This window comes from Patagioenas fasciata, chromosome 1 (genome assembly GCF_037038585.1).
Source record: "Patagioenas fasciata isolate bPatFas1 chromosome 1, bPatFas1.hap1, whole genome shotgun sequence".
NCBI lineage: Eukaryota > Metazoa > Chordata > Aves > Columbiformes > Columbidae > Patagioenas > Patagioenas fasciata.
In genome coordinates, this window is record NC_092520.1 from 80,146,767 (window position 1) to 80,171,377 (window position 24,611).

The 24,611-nt window shown below is 39.0% G+C and overlaps 1 protein-coding gene across 17 annotated transcripts in view; it reads left to right on the forward strand.

Moving 5' to 3' along the window:
* The window catches only part of ROBO2 (roundabout guidance receptor 2), a 1,099,771-nt gene that overhangs the window by 635,943 nt on the left and 439,217 nt on the right, over positions 1 to 24,611 (forward strand). Inside the window, exon 1 of one of the 17 annotated variants that reach the window (XM_071809786.1) lies at positions 4,465 to 5,479. The exons of the other annotated variants lie outside the window; for them this stretch is intronic. Within the exon in view, the coding sequence (XP_071665887.1) occupies positions 5,425 to 5,479 (55 nt within the window). The 5' untranslated portion in view covers positions 4,465 to 5,424. Of the gene's footprint in view, positions 1 to 4,464; positions 5,480 to 24,611 lie in introns of those variants that run through there. 17 annotated transcript variants of the gene reach the window in all.

Genomic DNA, 24,611 nt, shown 5'->3' on the forward strand with positions numbered 1-24,611 from the left:
TGCCTTCTTGAATTTTTGACCAAGCTGTAAAGTGTGAAAGACATTGTAATTTTTTTTTTTTTTTAAGTGGGTGGTGAAAGTATATCCATAGAACAAATGGAAAGTAAGATCTACAAAACCTTTACATGGCAACATTATATTGATCATATAAATAATTGTGCTTATTGCCTACCCTGAATCTCAGTTAAAAATAAAAGAATCAAGTAGAATTTATTTTAGGTGAGAGTGTTTTAAAAATTGTCAAGAAATACTACCATCTTTCTGTTACCAGTTCTTGCACATTTAATGAGCTGTGGATGCAAAACCCAAATTGAGCATATGATGCATATCAAAAACCTTGCAATAATTTAATTTACCAAATATTTATCTTACCAACAGTATATATCATTCTTATAACTGTGGTAAGCACTGTAGCTGTAATTAAAAATAGTGCAGACACACTAACACAGTCTAGCAATGTAAGGACACTTCAAAATACGGTTTTTAGTGTTGCTTGATTGATATTTCCATATGAACAGTCTGAAGTCAGATGCCACAACTCAGGAATTTTTAATGTTGAAGCAGAAGGTGACCCTCTGTGCTGCAATTAAGAGACACCTCTGAGACACAGAAAGAAACACATGCTTTTGGCAGCCGTCTTTTTTTTTTTTTCCTTTTTTTTTTGTCCCAGAAGAGTGGTTCTAGGAAAGTAGATTAGTCAAAATGGTGGTAGCCAGGGACAGCAGAAAAACTAATTTTCAGGGGCCTTCATGACAGAGATCTAGCTACAGTGCTTACACTGTTTCTAGCAACTTGTCTTTATTTCCTGGACTGAGCTCGTGATTTACCTCTCAGTGTCCAGTCTTCCTGTCGAATACCCTATTGATTGCAGCAGGAATAATAACAATGTATCAGCATTTATAATGATTAAAACCTATAAATTCTGATCTCTGATCACATATGCAATAGTCAGATGACATCAGAACCTGATGACCTGGAACAGAACAGCACAGAGGAAGACAAGAGTATATTCTGTGGAAAAGTCCATGCTCGCTGTGGCATTTTTTTAATTTTTGTTTGTGTGTTTCTCAGGCTGCTTTGAGTTATCCTCTGGATCTGCTTTTTCTTCTACTTGAGCCTAGAAAGACCAGCCTCCAAACTTGGATATTAGAACTCTCTAGTCACTTTCAGCAGTTCCCTTGATGAGTAGCTCTACTATCCAGAATAAACTCCGAATGATCCACCTCAACAAAATCTCTCCTCTTTGAGAAGAGAACAAGAGGTTTTTATGGGAAATAGGAAATAGCATATTGTATTGTAATTGTATTGTTACAGTAGAAATGGTAGAGTTGGTTTAGAAGAAAAATACTATGAATGATAGAGCTCACCTGAAAAGAGCACTCATCTTAGAACACTCGTACTTCAAGCACTGGATCTGATCTTTCATATACAAAATACCTATTTTAATGTAGATATGTAAGTCTAGGAATCAAATATATGAAAAATCAGACTGGGGAAGCAATGAAACCTTTACTTGTACCACTGACAGAAGCCTGATCTTACTGCTGTTTTACCAAATTAGTCCTGCCTCATTTGATGACTGGCCTTAGTATGAATCACGGCAATCTTACTGTGCCATTTCCCTGTTCTAAAGCCTCACCTCAACAACATTCTTTGAACTGAAGATTTATGTGCACTGATACTCATGTCTTTTCCTCATCCTGCTCACACAATTATTTCCTGAGGTGGCATATTGCTCATAGCCAAACAAATAGTTGGCACAGTCAGCTCCTCTGTATAGACGCTGCTATTCAAGCAAAGAACATCTGTCTTGGCCATGTTCACAGGAGGTTACTGAAAGACCGGAGAGACAAGCATACTTTTCTTATTCTAGTATCTGGACTGCATCTTGTAGCGGAAGCAAACACTGTTCCGAGCAAACTCTGCTCATAGGCCAGTGATTCTGATCTGTGACATGTCCTGTGTTTGTAAGCCATAACACATGTGAACCTCTGCTGTAATGCTCCAAATCTCTAGATGACCTTTTGTTTTGTTTTTGTTTGTATACTAGCCAAGCTTAGCTGAGTTTTCTGAATTTGGGCAAACAGCACCAATATAAAAGCCAGTTTCCCAATGCTCAGACTCTGCTAGCCATTTTGGAGGACTGTTAACTCTTAAAGAAAAAAATCACTGAAATACATATGGGCAAAATTTATGCTTGAAAATGTTTGATTAAATTTTGTTGAAACTTTTTAGAGTTTTGCAAAGGGCTTAATAGTTGAAGAGTGGTATTCTGTAGAAGTGAACGAATAAAACAGCAGCAAGTATAATGAATAACCCATTGATTTTCCTGAGAATGTTTATATGAGTCATTATATCCTTTTACAGGTAGATCTGTACCTTAGGGTTTTGAAGATTGCACATAATCTACAAAGTGTTCTAGTCTGTACTGTCTGTTATTAAATTTATCTTAAATTTATTTGAGAAGCAGAAAAAGAACTGTACAGTGTACAGATATTTCCAATTTAAAAATTGGTAATAAACAAGTCAGCATTTTCATTGTGTCCTTGAAATGTCCACTATAAAGGAAAATATTCTTTAATATTTCATGTCGTGTTACACATACTGCCGTCAGATAGGGGATTTATGTTTTTCTGGTTTTGCCAATTTACAAGCACGCTGACAAAGAATACCATTTTGATCACCTTACCCTAATTAGCCTTAATTATAGCCTTCTTCACAAGGTAGTCTTTAAACATGTTAATATATATTTATCTGCAGGACATATTGTGAGTATAGGAGGACATTGTTCTCTGATCTGCAAAAAGAGGCCTTGGAGTTGTCATCTGGCTTTGTATGGAATAGCAACAGTCTTCTCGGACACTTAAAAAAGCTACAAACACTTCATAGTGCCACGTTCGGCAACAGTAAAATATTTTTCACCAATTACAATCAAGTCAGAAATAACTTGCAAACCATTTATTTGAGTATGTGGGAGCAGTGTACATTTTGCTGAAATATGGTTGAGATCCTTTACATGAAGAAATTAATGGAATTTTTTTTAAAAAATCTCTAGTATATGCAAAATAAAAGAGCAAGAAAGAGACCTGAGAGAAAAATACATGGGACTGGTTGGTTAACACTTAAGGCAAATCCTTTCTGTTTGAACAGCCCTGTTCATCCTAGTGCATTAAAGTGTGACTCACATGTTTTATTCACTGGTTAACTTTTATACAGCATCGTTATATTAAAATGATCCTCAACTCCAATGTCCCTCTAAAAACTAAAAATGTGAGCTAACTAAATATGCTACCAACATATTTGAGCAGGTTTCCTTGGAAAAGTTACGCACAACAGAACTTGTTCCGGGTTTTCTGCTGGAGAAAAGACATCGTCAACTGAAACAGCTCCCGTGGCCTTCGGTAGCTCCTGATTTTCGGTCATTCCTGTCACAACATCCGCTCCCTTCCCACGGCCGGCGCTACGGGAAGCTCCCCGGCGTGCCCCGGCGCCCGCAGCCGTTAAGGCTTCTCCCCCCGCGACTCCCGCCGCAACAAAAGGCAACACCGAGCACGAGGTGGCGGCCGCTGCGCCACCACATGCCAGTAGGGGGCGCTCGAGCTTCACTGTGCGACGCTCCCGCTGGCCCGGGGACGGCGCGTGGCAGCAACGGCTAGCCCAACCGTCACCTCGGGACCGCCGCTGGCCGCTCAGCGGCCGCACCCGCCCTGCCCTCGGTGTGGCTCTGCCCGGTCACTTTTAAATTCCGGTCTCGATCACGTTGCTCCTTTCTTCGCCTTTCTTGCTCTTTTCCTGTGATGGTTTGGGTGGGTTTTTTTTGTGCCGTTTGACAAGCCTGCGACGTGCGTGCAGGGGTGAGGGGCTGTCTCGCCTTGTTCCCTCGGGGTTACGTGGCCCCTTCTCTTGTCTTCATTCCCCAACACCCCCTCCGCCAGCCTCTGGGCATCGCGGTCAGTTCCGCGAAACTTTCCCGCTGACGGGAGTTTCCCCGCAGCCGAAGGGCCACGGGGAGGGCAGGGAAGGGCGCGGGAGACACGAGGTGGGAGGGCTGCTCGTTCCTGGTTTTGCACTGAGCAAGCCCGCCAGTCCTACAGAGTTTGTAGGTCACGAGTGATCCATTTTATTTGCTACCTTTCCTTTTCCACAAAGCGGATCAACAGAAAAAATCTCTGGGGAAGATCCTTTCAAGGGTCTCACTCCCAAGTATCGGTGTATGTGTGGAGAGGGAATGAATAATTAGAGAACAGTTCCACGAAATCACTTAGCGAAAAATTAGCTGCCCATTAAATGGGAAGCGGTGAGGAGCAATCATGTAAATTCTACCTACACCCAACTGTAGAGGAGAGGCGCGGGTGGGGGGCACTGCCTGCAGCAAGCCTGATTTCTAGTCCTGTGGCTGTGTTCTTATACCGCCGTCCCCATCTCCCTACCCCGGGCGGAGAGGGACGTGTGGGTGTGGAGCACAGTGGTTTAGTCCACACCCCGCAGCCTCCCTTCCCCAGGCAGCCTCGGGAGCTGCGCTCATTCTCCTCCCTCTCCTTGCCAGCCGGTGTGTCCGCGGCGGCAGGAGCTGGAGGCGGCGGGAGAGGAGAGAGGAGGAGGTCGGAGCAGCGGACGCCGGGCTGCCGGGGCCGCCCCGGAGAGCTGCGGCGGCGGGAGGCCCCCGCACCCTCCGCCGCACGCACCCCCCGCCGCCGCCACAACTGCACGGCAGCAGCCCGCCGCCGCTCCCGCCCTCAGCGGCATCGCGCTGGAGTTACTGCCCTCAAGCAGTTTCCGCTCCGGTTTTCTGTGAGAAGGGAGGTGGAGGGGATAGGGCTTTATTTTGAGGGGATGCTGAGAAAGCTGTTCCCCTCCTGTAGCACATTGCCTAGGCGTTCCTATTATGGAAGTTAAGTGAGAAACTGCAGCTTGAACTGATTTGGTAGAGAGAGAGAAAAGGGTAGGGGGAGTGCGAGAGGAAAGCAAAATAGCCAAACCAAGCCAATGATTTTCCTGCAAAGTGCCGGGAAGTTTGTGGAGCACTTTCTAGGAATCAGGTCCTTTCTCAAAGTCTCTTCTTGTCTTCCGAAGAAAGAGCTTGCGTTTGGATTGCCATGGATCCTAAAGAGAGTCTTAGACACACTTGAATAATTCCTCTGCTTGGGCTGGATTGGTGGGAATTTAGGAAGGAGCGTGTGTGCAAAGCAGAAGCCTTCGGAGCTCGCTCACTGCTCTAATCTGTATGGATCTAGAAGTGTCACATTCAAGACCTTTCCTTCTGCAGCTTTTGATTTCAAGATTTCCCTTTCCACTTTAAGTAGCTGCTAGGAAACTGAAAACTTTTGCACCTACCTCTTACTGGCTTTGGGTACCTTTTTTTTTTTTTTTAATCTCCGTGGAATTGGTCTTGCAAGCAATCGGGATTGTTTTTAATATGTCAAAATGGGTCTGCTGACGCCACTCCTGCTCTTTGGATTTGCACTTTTTCAAGTCTATGGTAAGTTTCCTTATGTTACATATGCCATTTCTATGCAGAATTCCCCTTCATCTGAATCTGATTTGGGACAGCACATGGACGGCATTATAAGCTTTAGCATTACAGAGCCTTAAGTTTGTTTATGGTATAAAACTGGTATTTCGGGGGAGGGCGAAGGAGAGAGAGAATTTGTTTCCAATAAGTACTCCTCCCTGTCTGATAACTTAATTAAAAAGCAGCTTATGAATGGAATAACGTCAGCCTGAAGTAGCGAGGAAAAACTACCATGCTAAATCTTTTATTTCGGGGACGGGGGGGGGCGGAAAGGAGGCAGACAGCTGTTGTAGCTGATATTACTTTACCTCTTTCTATTATTAAACTTTACACTGGGTGAAACCTTTACACGGAGAGCCAGCTGATGAAATAAATAGGTTAGCTCTGCCTCGGCTCCAGGTGAGGGGAATTGGCGAATTTCCAGAGTCCCTAAATGCCTCCTTTGGCGCCGGCGGAGGCTGGAGCAGCCGCTGGCGATCAGCAGACGAGGCAAGCAGGGTGTGCAGGGCGGCGGGCAGCACGGCACTACGGCACTACCCACCCCCCCGCCCGCACCCCCTGCGGGGCCGGGCAGGGCAGGTGGGGCTGGCTTGCCCGCTACCGTGGGGCGGGAGTATCTTCCCATCATCTTCCCCCTCACCCCCTCGTTACGGGCTTTCCCGGGGGAGTGCTGTCATGAAGCTTAGCACCGTTTGGGGAAAAGGGTGGATTTCTTTTTTTATTTTTTCCCCTCCCTCCTGCCCCCTCTTTCCCCCCCCACCCCCGCACTCAACCTTTTGGGTCTGCTCTACAACACTTCCTAAGGTTCTCGAGTTCAACAGATGGGGAGCTATAAATTAGCATCTTGGGGAAGTGCGTTTTAGTAGGGGTGGAAACTTCAGTGCAAGGGTAAATTGTCTTTCGAAGTAGGGGTTGGCGCTGTGCTACTGCAGTATGGCCATTAGATGCGTTGTAGTAGTTCAAGCACGCGACTACGAAGTGAGCATCTCTAACAGCGTACAGTTCTATATGAGTGTGTGCTGGGACCAAATGCTTAGCAGTCCTCCTGGTTTTGAGTATTTACATCTCTAAACAGTCTCTTAAACTTTAGGTGAATTTAATGTTTGAGACCTTGACTGGTTTTGCTTGTCCGTTAGAGCAAACTTTGTTCCAGCAATGTACTGCGTACAGCATTTACTTTATCAGTCCTCAAGCAAGGACTCTAGGTTTATTGTTTGCAGTTACAGGCTGCTTTGGGTATTTCTCCCCCTCCTCTCATCGTTCCCCACCCCCTAGCAAGAAAGGAGGCAAAACAGATGAGAATAGGGAGACATTCAAGTACAGTTTTACATAGGTAGCATAATATGCGATGCAGTTTAATGTTTACTTTAGTCTACCGATAAGAAAACTTCTGCATAATGTATGTACATGCTAAACAGTAGGAAGTTTTAACTGTGAAAGAATTAATGGAAAATTTGTGTCTATCAGCATGATCATAGTTTTGCAGGGATTTTGTCTCCTGTTTGCTTGGTTTTTCTGACTGTAATATATTTTGTTCCATAACTTTGAGGCCACCAGTATTGGACATATCCTTGTACACAAACTGAAAACATTAGGCTGTAGAAATGTAATTATTAGTAAGTGTTTAGAATTGTATGTAGCTAGAAGGAATACAATTAAAGTGTTCAGTGGAAGTGACAGAGTGAATCAGAGGAGCTTGGTGTTACAGAATGTAATTAATGTACCAGCCTGTTTGGAGATATATGAAACAAATGCAATTAACCAGCTTGCTGGAACGACAGGAGCAAGACATAATTTATTCTGGTTTTGTCATGGGGAACACAAGTAGAACCTTTGTTCTGGTTTAGCCTTATAGGACTGGGCTGTGGGGGGAGGGGCAGGTGAAGCACATAGCTAATTTAGAGCAGGGCCATTAGAAAAAAATGCCAAGAAACTGCCCAGAATAGATGTGATCCTTCCCTTTTGCGAGAAGATATTGCAGAGACTGTCAAGTTTGCTTACATTAACAACACAAATAAATACAAAGCCTTGTGGATAGCACATCGTGACAAAGTAGATATAAGCTGTCATTGTTGAAATGACTAACAAGTAGCTTTGAAGAAATACTGGCATGCAAGCTTGGCACACAGTACTTTTGTCTCTTTAGCACCATAGTAATTATGATTACACCTTAGGGTGACATATACCACCAGTTACTTTGAAAAGATATACATCAACATTAGCAATATTTGTAATGCTTTAATTAAGAATAAAGGCATAACCCAGTAGACCACTTGTTTAATAGTTCCTTGGTTTGTTTTCTGTGTTTCAGAGTTCTCTCTTAGTTTATTCTGGTTTTGTGGGGTTTTTGTTGTTGGGTTTGGGGTTTGTTTTTTTTCTTTTGGTATCAGGTCCAGACAGAGACACTGGCATTTGAGGCACATTAGCTATCCTTTTCTGGGTGACGTTAGTTTTGTTAGTGATTCAAAAGTGATATTACACAATGCATAGGTGGTGTAGATCAAAATGGTATTTTTTTCTTTAGCTCTCAATCTTGGTTAGTGTTCTTGGTGGTGGGGGGGGGGGGGGGAACAGGCATGCAAAAACAACCAACCAACCAACCAACCAAAAACCCACCCCACTAGACAGAGTCTGTACCGTAAAATAAAACCCTAGCTATTTTAGTTAAAACAGCTGATTACATGGTTTTTTAAGTGTTCAATTGATTTTTCTTTCATTGTTATGTGTTTTTTTGCTCTCTTCCAATAATTATCAAAGCTTGAAAGAATGAATATTAACAGACAAGTTCACAACTGCTGTGAACACAGGTATGTGAATGTTACCTTAGACACTGGTTTTAGTGGGCCAAACTCTGCCCTGGTAGGACTCGTAGTGCTTTCAATGAAAATGACAGCCTTTTGTGTCAGGGCTGCCTTTTAGCTATTGTTCCTTTAAGTTCCTGCAAGTGTGATGTTCTTGAATGTATGATAGTATTAAAGATACATAATAGTTCTATAAAAGCAGGATTTTATCTCTATGTTAGTGTATTTCGAAAACACTTTTTTTCCTTATGAAAGGCATGCATCTGAAATAGTGGGGTGGTTCAAAAATTCTCTTTTTTTTTTTTTTTTTTTTAAATTAATTTTATTTCTTCAGACCAATGAACTACACATCTGTGGCCTTGTGCAGGTCTCAGTTGCCTGTCAGAGAACATGGCTTACATATAAAGCTAGAGTATATTCTTCCAGTGAGCATTTGAGCTGACAGGGTCTTGATCTCTCATGTGAGTTTTGCTGTTGATGGATAACCTTTGCTTCTGTGGAATGTGTGCATTTTAATGTATTAAGTGTAAAATTCTGAAGTGGAGAGTTTGTGTTTTTGTTTCCTTTAGCTTGTTCTTCTATGGGACTCAATTCTACAGAGCATTTAAGAGTGTGCTTCCATCACTTGTCAAGTATCTTGCTGAATTTCAATGTATTCCAAGTTAATCATATGCTTTAAAACTTTGCTGAGTAGGGATGAATTTATGCCTATGATTAAATGTTTCGCTGAATTAGTCTTAATATTTTGCTTTCTTTACTTCCTGTCTGGTAAGTTGTTATTGCAACAGCATGTGTTTATGTCCAAAAGATAGGCAATTAGAAAATCTTGTCATTGCTCTTCCAGAGGTGAATATGTTTGAAAAGTAATGTGATGATCCAAATAACTTGTTTCGTTCCTTTGCTAATTTGTTCCTTTGCTAATTTGGTATGCTGCAAATGGTCCGAAATGCCACAGTTCTTTCAGAAAAGGTAGAATAGGAATTTTCAAACTTCCCCGTGAATCATACTTACTACAATAATCCCTCCATTAGGAACTTTCTGAAATGATGAGGTTGATGTTGCTTAAAGAAATTAGGCTTCAGCAATGCAGACTAAAGATATGTAACCTTGAAGATAGACAGAAGGTTTTAAGTACATTTTTAAGGATACATAAAAAGCATCAAGGATATGTGCCAAAAAATTCAGTGAGAGGAAATGGAAGCTTTGGCCAGCCTGACCAGTCAACTCTTTTTCCAGGAGTTGCTCTTCTATAGCAATGGTGTGTAGGCTTATAGCTCTAAATTCAAGACATGCCCTGTCCGCTGCTGAACCATTTAGTGGAAATTACTAAAGAGTATGCAATGGCTTTTTAGCCATTTGCTACCCTTGAGTTGCTATTCAAATATTGATCTCAGCTAAATAGATTGCTAACAGGTTCTGTACATTGTGTTTCAGCCACCTAAGAGGAACGCTGCTGTCAGGTTTTATCTGTTATCTCAGCTGGCATGGCAGAGGCTGCTCTTCCTGTGGCTGCCATCTGGCTCACCACCTCTCATACCAACCTTGTGGAGGGTACTTAGTAATCACATTGATGCTGTTTCTTGCCAAGAGACTGGGTTACTGTTGCCTTTTTTTTTTTTTGCTTTTTTTTCCCCTACATTTCTATAGAAATCTCTTTGTGTATAGAAGAAGGTTAAGTATTTGCTCTCGCTGAATAAATAAATGTTGTTTTTTTGGTTCTGACTGGACAGACTTTTTTTTTTTTTAAATATATATAACTAAGTGTTCTGTAAAAAATTTAGTAATGTTATCCAAGCTTTCTTGCATTTGAATTTTTATAGTACATGTGCCTTGAATGTTAAAAAAAAATCTTTCAGTTTTTGTTAAATAGAAGGATATGAAATCCGGTCTTAAATTGCTACTTCAGAGAGTGTTGAGGATACCTTTTATGTAGGAATAGTCATGTGGACTGTTACGTCTGAAATATTTGAATGCAAAATAGTTGCATGGTTATAAAGATTAGTGGATGTAGATTTTAGTCTCACCATCTTTACTCTTACATCTGACTTGCACTATACAATGCAAACTGAGGACTCTCTGCCCTTGAAGTTATGTATCCAGAAATAAGATTGAGTTGTTATTGTTGTCTACACCTCGAACTCTTTCCTTAATAAAAAAGTTATTGTCTGTGTTTAATAGCTTTTATTGTTATAGTGGATAATTAAACAAGGCCCAGTTAATTTAGGACCTGATTCTGCACCACTAAAATCTATAACAATTTTGCTACCAAGTCCTTTGTGTGAAAGACCTTGAAGCAGGTGATGATGATATCTTGACTTACTGTAAGTAAAGGCTTGCATCTTAATTCATGTAAGGTAATTTTGTTACCTGATGAAGCTGGCTTGTTGCTACATCCTTCCACGGAGATACCTTCCAAATGTTACAGGGTACAAATGCATGTTGCTGGTTTAGTCCTCCTTACTCCTTTCCTTGTTCCTATAGTGCTCTCTTCACTAGTGCAGAGTATCTCTTTGTAATCAGAAAGGTGCTTATTGTGTTAGATTGTGTATATAATTATCTGCTTTCTCAATGTTTTTTCAAGCCAAAAGTTCATGAAGTAAGAAACCGCTTTTTAATTCCATCTCTGCAGCTTATTGTGGCTTTGCTGCCATGGAAGAGATCCAAGATGTGCTCTTAATTTCATTAACATAATAACCTTCATCAATAAATACATGAACAACAACAGACAAGCTAACCAGTAGTACCCGTGTAATAACCTGCTGATACCTATATTGAATCTCTGTGCTCTACTGGCCAAGCCTAATTGAGATTCATCTTCATACTATGAACAAACGTGATGTGAAGATATTAATTTAAACAATGTTCTGGAAGAAGTAGTTTGGGCATATGCGTTGAACTTGCAGCCTATACCACTCTACCCCAGCTATATTTTTAAGCAAATTGTAAACTCATGAAATAATAGTTATTATCTGCATATCTCTGTGAGTTAACATAATCCTTTTAATTGGATTTTGAGCTAACTTTATAGTTGTGTTTCAGATAGACTGGCAAGTATCCTTTCCTGTGCTTAGTTTCTGAGCTTAGTTGCATTGTAAAACCATGTCCATAAAAAATAGATTCATTTTGTTTGATGACAAAGTTATGTGTTTGCCTTGATATTTCTACCAGGGAACAATGTATCCTTGGCTTGCTGATAACTGAAGGCCACCAGTCTTCTAGTGATTCCAGTGTATATTGTGGGATCAATTGAGATTGTGCGTGCCCAGGTCCTGTTGCAAACTTTTTGTGCTGTTTATCTGTCCTGATTGTGGAGATACTCATTCAGCTCTACCCACCAATGTGAATAATGACTGGAAGAACACAAAGCATTTTCAAAATCATTCCTTATCATTTTCAGGTGCTCATTGCAAAATACACCGTTCCAGGCTTGATTTGGAGCCACCCTAATGATATGTGATGTTTGCTTGCAGAATCACTTTTCTTGTCAGTGAGTCTTCATTATACTCCTTCAGTTCCAGTAGAATTTGTCAGTGTGACTACTGTGAAAGACAGTGGCCTATGATTGTGCTATTTTATGCTTTGTTGTAATTTATTTTCTCTCATTGCTTTTTCTCAGATAAATTGGAAGAATAGTTTCTTTGGTCTGATATATGGAAATGGACTGGTAGGATTAGAGGGGATGCCAGGAGTCGAAGTATGATCTTACTTGTTAGAGTTCACCTAGATGGTTATGCCACAATGTACGTTGTGGCATATGGTCTTTTAGTTTGCATTTATGCATTTCCGATATAGCTTCAGCATAGCGTGCCAAGGAGAGAAGAGTCTTTCTGTAATATGGGCAGTAGCAAGTTGTACAACACAGTAAAACCTAGTTCAGTTCTGTTAATCACCTGCCATTGATTGCAAGAGAAGCTGAGTGGAAAAAAATTTAGCCTTTTAAAACCAAAATGTCAGGTAACTAACATCAGTCAACTTATTTCTCATTTGTAATGAATGGAGGGACTGTGCATATGAGGGTACCAGAGATGCCTTTTTACTGCTGTGAAAATGTCAAGAGATGAGCAGTTATGAAAAGTATTTTGATGCTGCACAAGTCCTATAATTGTGGTTTCTCAAGCTGTCATTCTGTCCAGTTTTCAAAGTCCACATCTCCTGTAGCCCAGATGACTCCATCCTGACAAAAGGAGTGGTCAGTTTTAACAGTTTGTTGTATCCCGAAGAGAAATCTAACGAAGGGATGGGCAATAGTTTCTTTTGGTTTTGTATCAGGAAAAATTCACGCAGCATAGCAATGTTATTGGACTAGGAGTTAGTTGTAGAGGGTGTGTTTTCTGCACCTGGATTTCCTTTCCTTAGTCAACTTGATCTTCTCTTTGGGATTTTCACTCCATAGTGGAGGCTGCAGAAAAAACATCTGTGGGTGAATCCTTCTTCTCACTTTCCAGAGATGAAATATTGTGCTCAATGTATTATGTCACCTTCAAGACCTAGAGATGCTTAATGGTCCTCTGTGTACATGTACACTAGTATTGCTCTGCTACGACAGTTTTCTGGGGAAAGAAGCGACACGGTAAACTGGAAGAAGGAGCAGGAGAGTAGCTTGAATTGATGGATTAAATGACTACCCCATTTTGAAATGAGCAATGAGGGGAGAGAGAGAACAGCAGAGGAGCTGGGCTACAGGGCATGTGGCTGGGTGAGGCAGCATAGGGAGTGAAAAGGGGAGCAAAACACTACTGTCATGCTTTACTTGATTGTGCTGATATCTAATAACTTCGGGGTTGTTTTATACACAGTATGTTTAGACTTTTAATATTGCTATGTAATTTGTACTTCACTTATCCATGAAGTGAATAAACCTCTCTGTTAAATTGTTTAAGTCCAGATTTGTTTGGAGTGGCTGCAAGAAGAAAACATTAAATTGTGATTTGACAGACTGAACTAAGGTCTTTGCTGGTTTTAACTTGATGCGCTGCAGAAGTGCTGTGATAGAGTGGATGGATTTTTTTCTGTATATGTTTTTATGATATGTAAGAGAAATTCAGTGGGCTAACTAAAATGGTTGGTTTACACCAAGGCAACAGCTATTAAACAAAGGACTTTCAGTGGAAAAAAAATGGCTATCAGAAATACTGCAGGCAGTATTTTACCCTTGATCTGTTACATCTGTTCTTACCAAGCTGGAATTTAAAATACAATGCTTTGATTTTAAGCTACTCAATGTGATGGATCTATTCAGACTTATGCCTAAATTATAAACTGTGTTTTCTTCTGCATGAATTTGATTCATCATCTTAAACTGTACAGTCTCCTGTTTATGTAATGAGACCAGACAGATTGTTCTGTAAGATCAAGTCTCATGGGCTAGAATCCCAGCATTTGGAATAAGGGGATTCTATGATAAAATTGTCTTTTCGTACTCTCGTATTTAAATCTCTAAAAATAGTTCTGTTTGTGTACATGTAGTTTTTTAAAAAATATATCTACATAGAGATACAATTGTATCTCTGTATACTTATAATGAAAGAAACTAACTTTAGAAGCTGTAAGGAATACAATTTATGTCCCTGAAGGCAAAACTGTAAACAGTAGCAGGAACTGTTAGAACACTGAATTAAAAGAAAATGTGTGACGAGTAGACAAACAGATACTTAATTTAATATGAATCAGTATAAAACAGAATGGTGTATTATTATTTACTGAATCCTCTTTGACAACTGCTCAGTTTAGGATGAAATGCAAAAGAACATATGCCTGGCTTTGTATGACCCCAAATTTCTGTTCTCCCTTTCAGCAGACAACATGCCTTTTTTCCCTAAGTGATTTTTAGTTGCTAGGAGAAGTGCAATAGTCTGCCTTGCTCTTATCCAGTGGTAGAAACGAAGAGTGTATTGAGGTAAAGAGAGGGGCAAAGCACAGTATAGGCCATGAATCACAAGTTGTCTCTGATATGTCCACTTTGTTCCCACTTTTTCTTTGAAAACTTTTGTTTTTACTAATGGTGTTTCTTTTCAGCTGATCTCTCAAAACCATACATAGAGTGGAAAAAAAAAAGTGCTGTTAAGAGTCCACTCAGAAGAACAAAAAAAGGAGAGGGAGACTTGGAGACCTATTCATGAGGCCACAGTGGTAGCAATGTGCAACTCAATGAATAGCTTCAGTCAGCTGCTGTTAAAACTGGATGATTGATACTTTGTGTTTTTTGCTAGGACTAGGAAAGTACACAGTCTTCATAGTGCTCCTGCCAGTTCTAATGCAAATATATTTAAGTTGTTTACAAACTATCTCCAATCTTCAGTATATACAGTATTCCTGAAGCATGTTTGGAAAATTCGAATAGTAATGTTGCATACATTTATTAAAATAAGAATTATTAATAATCATGCTACTCTTGCTCTAGTTTGTGAAACCTTCTCTAAAACAGTGTGAAACACCCTCTAGATCATGCTTTTTAAATTAATTTTGTACTGTAGCAAGAATCACTTGACCATCACCTCCTATAATGATCCAAAAGTGTGCTTAACCAAATGTCATTGGCTACTTTTAAACCCTTAGAGTGAAAAATGATTTTATGTAGGTAGATATTGTAACAGGTATAAGTGATTAGACAATATTGCCTATATTAATAGATTGTCAAAATAACAAGTGTTGTGGCAGATTTCCCTTGAAATTGATTGCAGAATGAATGTGTAGGCAATATATTCTTTCCTTAAGTGCTTAATGAAACCTAGCCTCAAGAGCAGTCTTAAAACAATGATTACATCTCTCAAGAAAGACTGGTGAAGAGGTCATGTGTGTGAGTCCTATGAATGAGGAAACAGAACATGTGCCTGCAGAGAACTGTGATTTGTGCTATAGAAACAGATAACTGTTGGTGAACAGAACAGGCCTCTGTATCATTCCTTAACAGGAATAAGTGGTGAATGGCTAAGGGTCTCATTACCAATTTAGAATATCTTATTGACTCAGTTCAGCGACATGCAGATAATGGAGAAATTCAATGATGATGTAATTGGAAAAATAGTGCAGCAACTTGTACCAATTTGTTATTCCCATTTGAACAAAATAGGTTTCACCCACATTTCTGAGAGTATTGGGTGACCTGGTAGTACTGGATTCAGTCCCAGTGTAATTTAATGGAATTTGTGTCTGTTTAGGTCAGAGCTGAATTTCCCCCTGGGGAAAGATGAAGATGGAAGGAGTTGTAGGTTAAATTACAGCTGGCTCTGTCTTACAGTCTGCTGATACAAGTGGAGTGTATGTGTGGTTCTTTTGTGTGTGGCGTGTGTTTATTTGGGTTTGGTTATGTTTTTTGTGTGTTTTTCCTGATCACACAAATTTAAATACCATCTACAGTACAACTGAGTTTTCAGTTCCATGAAAACTGCAAGTGCTGAGGACAAGAATTTTCCCCCATAAATTACAGGTATTGCTTCAGTCATTCTTCAGTGTTAGCCCAAAAGTACTGTTGTCCTTCTTCCTGCTGAGAACTGTGTGGGAAAACAGACATGTTTTTGTCACTGCATGTGGATATTGGTTAGCAAAATTTGATTAACTGTTAATATGTTGATATAAAGGATATGCCTGGTACCACTCAGGAGCTTCATGGCAGATGGGCGAATGAGGTCTGGTCTTTAAGAACACAGTGGGTGGTGAAAGAGGTATGCTAGTGTTAATGCTGAAGGTAGAAGGGATACCTTGAACTGTGTTGCTGCTGCATCTCTTTACCTGGTATTAAAGGAAGACTACTTTTGAGGCTCAGGAGGATGAGAATGGTGGAATCACAGACCACAAATCTATCCTCTAGTAACAATTTCCCCTCATTTTATTTGGTAATCCTACCACACTGCATTAAGAAAGATAAATGAAGCAGAGGGTGATTCAGCACTAATGGATTTAGGACAGGGGCTGGGGGGAAGCAGATGCTGGTGCAGTCAAAATTTGAGCTATGCCTGTCCTTCTCTGTCTTTTCACTGTGTCCCCAGATACATGGTCTGGGAATCTAAATATGCTAACGAAAGAGTAAGGAAAGAAGTGGTAGCTTTGGCCTGGGCCTGTCTGAAATTGGAGGAAACCTATTGTTGCATGGTGACTTTCAGCTGTCTGACCTTCCTGTTCTTGCATTTGCCTCTTCATTCAACCTAATGTGCCAAACAAAGCATCATTTCTTCAGAGAACTCATCTATCCCTCAGAGGCCAATTCATTTGTAAATTTCTTTCAACATACATCTATTTAAATAAGGACCAGCTATACTACAGTATTGAAGTGGAGAAGTAAGGAATGAAGGGAGGTTTACATATACATATACATATACATGTCATATGCCATGGGACAAATCTACACACATTTCTTCTTCTTTCTGTTTTTCTCCTCCTGTTACATCTATTGCCTGTGGTTTTTTTTGCTATAGTGCAAGATGTGTGTAGCTTGCTTGGTGAGCTTGATATACAAAATCTCATTGTTGATGCTTTGTGTTTGTGATTCTAGAACATTTTCCTCTGTATAAAGTATGCCTTAGCATACTACACAGCAATCAATGGAGTTTAAATGTCTTTATTCTAGGCCATGGCGAAGAATATTCTTTTGTGTTTATAGATTTTCATTCCCTGTGCTGTTGTCCACTGTTTCTGTCATTCTTCTCTGATTGGTTTAGGTTGCTGTTCTCTAACCACGTTGCTTGAATGTGAAGAATGGAAGGATTGAAATATTATAACATGAAAAGCTTGGGGTGGAAGGTGGTGTTGGTGTAATTTTTTTTAGGAAAGGGTAACCTAAACCAACTAGAGACGAATGAGATGAATAGATATGTTATTTTTTGCAGTGGGTATGACTTGGAATGTATATGAAATCCTGACTCAGCAGAAGGTGCTGGGAATTTTGTCATTAGCATCAGTGGGGCCACAGTTTTGTTTTTGGAGTGTTTGGTAATGTGAGAGGCTATTGCAGAGAAGGAAGTAAGGTTGTGGGGTTTTTGATGTGTGTGTTGGGTTTTGTTTTCATGTTGGTTGTTTTTTTTTTTGTTGGGGTTTGTTTTTATTGCATAAAGCTGAAGAGATTGACTTAACTAAACATAGAGCTGTAATCAGAATATTAACAGATGCAAGAAGCTTCACCTCTGCTCTGTTAGACAGCTGGTGGGAAGCCAAGATAATGATACACTACACATCCAGTAGTAAGCAGTGTGTGCAGCAGCTTGAGAAAAAAGATCTGTAACACCATTAAAACTATGTTATTTAATCTTCAAATGAAGGGTAGCTGTTGACTCACGGAGAGTACATTGAGCTGTATCTGTCCTGAGGACTACAACTTTCACTACTAGGGAAGCCACAAATCTCTTTTTAAATCCATTTGTAATAAATTTGTGAAGAAGAAAGGCAGGTATGTTATTTGGCAACAAATTTCTTCCATACTTCTTAGCATTTGTGATCAGGTGTCTTGTTATTTCCAGAATAGTGATGAGGATGAAATAAATTCTGGCACTCGTTGGATGAAGAATGATACAGGAGTTATTGGTGATTTGAAAGGAATGGAGAATAACTGAATGCAAGTCTTGGTCTCTTCTGCTATCTATCTGCAATGGTACTGTTGACATCTTTCGAGATGTATTTTACAAGACTTTTTTGAAAGCTACATCATGTTAATCCTGTGGTATTCCTGTTAATGTGTTGTGCAGGTGTTTTTGTCCTTCAGATAAATCACAAAAAAGCTTTGTGACAATGGGGCAGTGCCTCTAGGGCTTATCTTCTAATTAGAGTAGAGGAATAAATTCTGACCACCTGATATGTTTTGCTATGATGTCCTGGTTAGCCTTTAGAGGGAAAAGGGTGGAGCATGAAGGAGTAGAGTTGGAGCAATGGCTCAGCATGTTGCTTGTGTATTATTTGCATTTGGAACTTTTGCTGCTGCAGAAACTGCAGATGGCTAATACTTCAGCAACAACTAGAATCAAAGCACAGTGCTCTTCCTAGATACCCAGAATATCCCTATGCCAAATCAGGATTTGGTGTGTTGGGGGAAAGAATTCTAAAGTCATCTTTAGAGGAAGGTGAATTCCTGAAAGTTTGCAACTTCGGAAGAGAGATATCCATGCAGTTATAGATGCAATATATCTACCTTATTTTTTAACCCCAGTGGCTTTGGAATTTAGTTTCCTAGTGTTCCAGACTTTTGTTTAACATTTTGAACAGACAGGCAGCATTCTCACATCTAAAAAGTGTAATATATTAAGCTGGGGAGAGAAAACATAGAGAAGGTTAGTTTTAATTTGGACTTGGTTGCAGGCATGCTATCTAATGAATCACTAGTACCACATCCTGCAGTGTCATGAGTACTAGTGGTCTCCTGTCTAAATACAATTCTTGTCCAACTTCCTTCACGTAGGGTCATAGGGTCATAATTTTTACGTCTGCTTTAGAAAGAAGATGGGTTACAAGTTGGACTGGCCAAGATGGAGAGTTTTGAACAAGTTTCTTTGGAAGTGAGACTTCAGTGGAGAAACTGAAACACATGAAAGAACAGTGCTATGCAGGAGCAAAAATGTTCAGCCTCTACACTGAATACCGGGAGAGGAAATAGATTCTATAATATTCTATGATGAATGTTCAGAAGACTTTTCAGATCATGATTTGCTTGCATATATTAAAGCCTTTTTATAACTTTGTATGAATTGGTTGCATATGCATGTAATATAAATAAGACCTAACTGGATGTGGCAAGCCAAAGCAATAAATCAGCCAATGATTCTGCTGCATGTATTGTTGGTACAACTGTCTTGGAGAGCTATAAATAAATTGCTTATTACTTTTGATTGCATTTTGTTTTCAATGGCAAATAAAGCTGTTGTTAACAGACCTTAAAATCACTTGGAGGGTATCTACTTTGATCATTTTGAGGAAAAGAATTAATGTCCTTGTTATAATATTTGTTAGTAGTGTCTGAGTATTGGGACAAGTAGATAAATTGTCAGTACAGATGACTAAAGATTTTTTTCATGCCTTCAAGAAAGAAATTATGCAGAGGGTTTATAAGCGCTCTTTAAAGTGCTTAAACTATGCATAACCTTTTAGTGAAAAAAGCTGGATCCAAGGGAAGGGGAGATGTGCCATTACCTTCTTTTGCTCCTTTCCAAGTATGTCAAAATCAGCAAAATATTGCCATGGTTGCAGTAACATCTTCTTAGAAGTAGGTCTTGCTGGCTTTGTTTTTCTTTTCCAGTGGTGGAAGATTTTGCTTAGTAAAAGTTTTTAGAGGCTTAGCTCACTGTCAGTAATTATGGCAAAAATAGGATAGAAGATCAATCCATTAAAGTGTTTGTGTTCACGGAGTATGTACCTAATACAGTGTGTCACTGGCTCTTGTTTCCTTTCCCTCTCATGGGAAAAAAATCAAGATATGCTTCAGAATACTTCCCTTGACAGAAAGAGGTAGTCAGTCAGTTCTATCTTCATTGTCTATCTGGTAGCATGCCTGTCTCTTTGATAAACCAAATATTTGGAAGTTGGAGAAATATTGTTAAAATGTAATAAGCTGCCATCTGGCACTTGCTCATTTAAGTGAGATGCTCTGGAGGTGAGAAGTGATTCTTAAGAAGTTCAGTATGACAGAATTCAGAATATTGAGACTTAGTGAGATTCCTTTATTATATAAACAGTTAATAAAAGTAGTAAGGGGGGACTGGAACAGTTGCTGAATTTTTTTTTTTTTTTTTTTTTGATAATACAGAGTTTTAACATTTGGTCACATAAACGAAGAGATTAATAGTATATCTTACAATCTAGATTTCTGTTTATTTTTAACCTGTCTAATGGTCTGAGCAGTTGGGCTAGCCTTGCAATAGAAGCTGCAGAATACCAGCAAACTAGATAGTAGGAAGCACTCTGGGGATAAAGGTATAGGTGACTATTAGATGACATTCATCTCTATTCTCTGTGAACTGCTGGGTCTCCAGTGATAACAAAATACTTGTAAGTCTACTCAAGTTGGCTTATTATGGCCCATATATTGATGATATACCTTAGGATTCAATAGCCTACTACTGCTCTAGACATGTCTTGTCACATTAGTTTACTGTGCAAAGATTGATAGACAGTGAATAACACCAACTCTTGTATTGTGAGAATATGCCATACATGAAGAAGGCAATTGTCCACTTCTGCACTGAAGTGAGTTTACAATGGCTGTGTGACACAAGATGTGTCCAACTTTGGTCCCTTTTGTGTTCTTCTTAATTAGTAGCTCTTGGTTAAAACTCTCTAAATTGACAGAAGTGTGTGATGTTCTTGCACAGTGTTTTACTGAAGGCTGAAGGACACATTGGTGAGGTTAAGATGGTACACAGCCTGATTTCATAAATTTGAGGGGATTTTTGAACCTTCAAACTATGGAGAACTCAGGAATATTCTTTTGAGGAATTATTCTAAGTCACCAATCTGTGTACCTTCATTTATTATTTAATTCTTATGTGTTAGGCATTCAAAATGCCTTTCATTTCAAGCAGTGCTTGAGCAAGAAGAAATCTGAGGTCACTTATTAGTGCTATTTGTAAGCTGGAAGTGATCTCCTAATTTGAGGAATTTCAATCAGTTATCATCTTGCCTCGTATTGATTAGGTTTTGTTATCTTAGGGTAGCTGGCCATAAATAGGACTGTTGAAACTTAACTGCTGATAAAATGACACTAATTTTTTTTTTTTTTTTATAGGTCCCATGTAAGACATACAGTTTTTGGGGTAAAAATTACTCTGAAAGATATCACTTTAAACACTGAAGAGGGAAATCTATATTTATTTTGAGAGGTACGGCTGGATTGTTAGATAAAGTGATGTCCTTTCACCTCCAAGGCAACCGTTTAAATTAAGCCCTAGATCTGAAGTTAATTGAGATGAATGGTTTTTGCTTTGTCCCTGGTGTAAAGAAGTCCACATTACAAAATTGCCATATATCTATTTTTGCAAACTTGGCATAATTGGCATTCTCTTCGGACTGAATTGATATTGAAAGTGAACTATTTCTTCTTGCTTAGGAAGATGTTGCCTCTAGGTCAGGGTAAATGTCATTGTCAGGTCTCTGAAGGAAATATGCTCCTTCCTCTAATAATCCATAGCTGAAATATTGGGGGAAAAAAAAAAAAGTGCTGTGGCTGGTCTTGTTAACTCAAAAACAACTTCAGAGTAAAGAAAGTGAATCACTATGAGACAGGGACCTTATTTTCTTGCATTGGGTAGGAATTCAAATGCTCAGAGGCATTAAAATTTGCTCATGACAAGTAGCCTAACACTTCAGTGATGGTCTTCTGAGCCATCACTCTTTCCACATCCCTTCTGAAAAAGAAGAGATGTGAAAAGAAATATAAATTAATGTAGAATACATTGTTATTTACTAAGGACTAGGTTGAACTTGAGTGAAGGAAAGCATGTGGCTTTACTTCCCTGCTTGCCTTGGAGAGTCTCAAGGAACTGCATTTCCTCTTTTTATCGTGAAAGTGGTGAGGCACTGAAACAGTCTGCCCAGAGAAGCTCTGAATGCCCCATCCCTGGAACTGTTCAAGGCCCGGATGGATGGGGCTTTGAGCAACCTGGTCTAGTTGAAGGTGTCCCTGTCCGTGGCAGGGGGTTGGAACTAGATGATTAAGATCTCTTCCAAGCCACACCATTCTTATGATTCTATCCTTCTTCCAAGGGAAAAGCAATATGTATGATACTGCTGTTGTCTGAAGAGTTTTTGTTTGTTTTCCTACTCTTGCTTTTATGTCTTCTGAACTGAAGCTTTGGAGCTAGTCCTGTGCCTCCCATGTTTAGTTGGCAGAAGATGTGGAGGAGTGGATGATGGACTACATAACTTCTAACCAGTGCCTTAGTTTTAACCCTGGAGTGAGCTGAAGTATTGGGAGGCAATGAAGGAACCTGTGTCTGCATTTTGATCAGCATGTTCTGTTTGGTGTTATTCAAGGCAGTGTTCCAGGGTAAGGCATAGTGTGTCAAGTGCTGTATTAGCACAAGTGGAGAACATGATTTCTCCAAATCTTTAGATTTAGATGAGAAAAGTATCACAAAAAGTACTTAGACAGGACAGAAATTGGGGAAAAATTTCGATGAAGTCAGTGGGTCATATTCATTGAGTTCTGTCTGTTCTCTTCTGGTATCGAAAAGCAACTTCAAAATGGAATCCTGTCAAATTGCATATGTTTATATACATCTCTTAGCTAATTAAGGAATAGTTTTCTTAAGGTCTTGAAAGATTACAGCATTTTTTTCATGATTTGCTATGTTCCTGTTTGAAAGCAGAACACAAAAATTATTTCTTTTGTTGATAAAAATATGTTTAGAAAAACATATTTGTAAAAAATCTCCAGTTTTTCAGATTTTTTTTTATATTAAGAACTTGAAAAATACTTCAGTAGTGTTTGGTTTATTTTCATAACAATTAGAGTTACACATTTATAAGAGAATCGGATAACTGCCTCATATGTGTCCACAGCAGGATTTGGTGAGTGAACATAGGTGTTGCAAATCTGAGTAAATATTTTGGCTAAATATTAGGTCAAATTTAATTACATGTTTTAAAGTGTGCACCTCTTGTTTCAATAACAAGTGTCAGGGTGAATGGGAGGGGAGGAGAGAGGAGTGGGAAGAAAAAGCTTATTTTCTCCAATTGTCATACTCTCAAAAAAACCCATGGAATGAACTTTCTTATCATATGATTCATGCTAGCTACTTACTGTGTTTTCTAGTGATAGTAGATAGACAGAATTTTGTGGTAGATTTTGTTAAGTGAGCAGTTTTAATAAAGCACACATCTCGTGTAGTCTTCTGTTGTATCATGTGTAGAACTTATTGGCAGGAATGGGACATGTGAGCTTTTCTAAGCCTTAACTAGCTAAAAGGGATTAACTTTACACAGAGGATTTACTAATGAAGACATGGCACTTACAAACACACAGAAGGAAAGGAAAGTGAATTGCTGATCAAGAAATTGTCTAGTTGTCCTCTAAAACATTCTAGCTTTTTTAATGCTACTTATAAATGTAGTATATTGTATAAATCTAATTGGATACTATTATCATATTTTGTCTTCCTGCTTTTATAGCCGTTTCAGTCACTGGCAGTCAGAGTAACATACTAGCTATGGACAGATAGACAGGACAGTCAAATTGTAGTCTGTGATGTCAACTGATATAGTATTTATTCTTCTTATAGTTAATTTTCATATGCTTAGGGATAGATCCTACTACTTGAGCCAGTAAATAATTGGTTTTTGAAGGGGTGATGCAAGTAATTCTAATCTGCTCTGGGATTTGTTTAAAAAAACACAACAAAACAAAAAAAAAACCAAAACAAACCCAATACAATCAAAAACGAAGTCACCACACAAATGAGCAAAAAATAAAGAAGTGAATTTTTTTTTATTGAATATTCTTGACATACTTCTGTTCTGTAAGCAATGAGTTAGCTTCACAGCTGGAAGCCAGGTGAGCATCAACAGGGTTTAAAAAACAAACAAGAAATCAAAGCCAAAGTAAGAAAAATAAGTTTTCTCCAGTGAAGCTTAAGAAGGCTTGCTGACAACTGGTTTCGTCGTCACTCAGTCTCTGATTTCTGACTTGTGTAATTATTAGTTGGGAAGGGTAGGAGGAGGTGCAGATTGCTATGTCACCTTTAAGAAAATGCCTTTTTTTTTTTTTTTTTTTTTTTTTCCTGAAAGTTGTGTGATCTTGTCAGCACACATTAACTGTGTAGGCAGAGATCAAGCAGGTATCAAAAAGTTAAAAAAACATGCCTATTGCCTCTGATTCCTTCCCTTGCTTTCTTATCATATCAACTGCAGGTTCTGTAGTGAGACAGACCACCTTGATCTGTATTTCAAATGCATCTTTGCTGCAAAGGGTTTGAAACAGATTTTAAGGTATTTGAAACTTACCATCCCAAGTGGAACAGTCCAGGTTTTGGCTAATAGAGCATGAGAACTTTTTGTACTCTTTAAAATACACTGTTGTTGATACTTTTTGAAATATATGTTTATACATATGAACATCCGCATCCACAATTGTAATAATTAAATGAGGTGTTGTAGTATAGGTGTTCTGTTTTACTTGTAGGGGAATATAAAGATATTATCTGTAACAAACAATACTGTTTTAACTGAATCCAATATAAAAGTGAACAGTCATTTAAGAAGTCATTTTTGAATATGGAATAGTAAAGCTTATTGCTCTGACAACCAGAGTATGGTCTTTAAAACCACATAAGCTAGTAAGAATTAGTCAGACAACATATCATTCAAAAAGAAGTTTATTCTAGCTT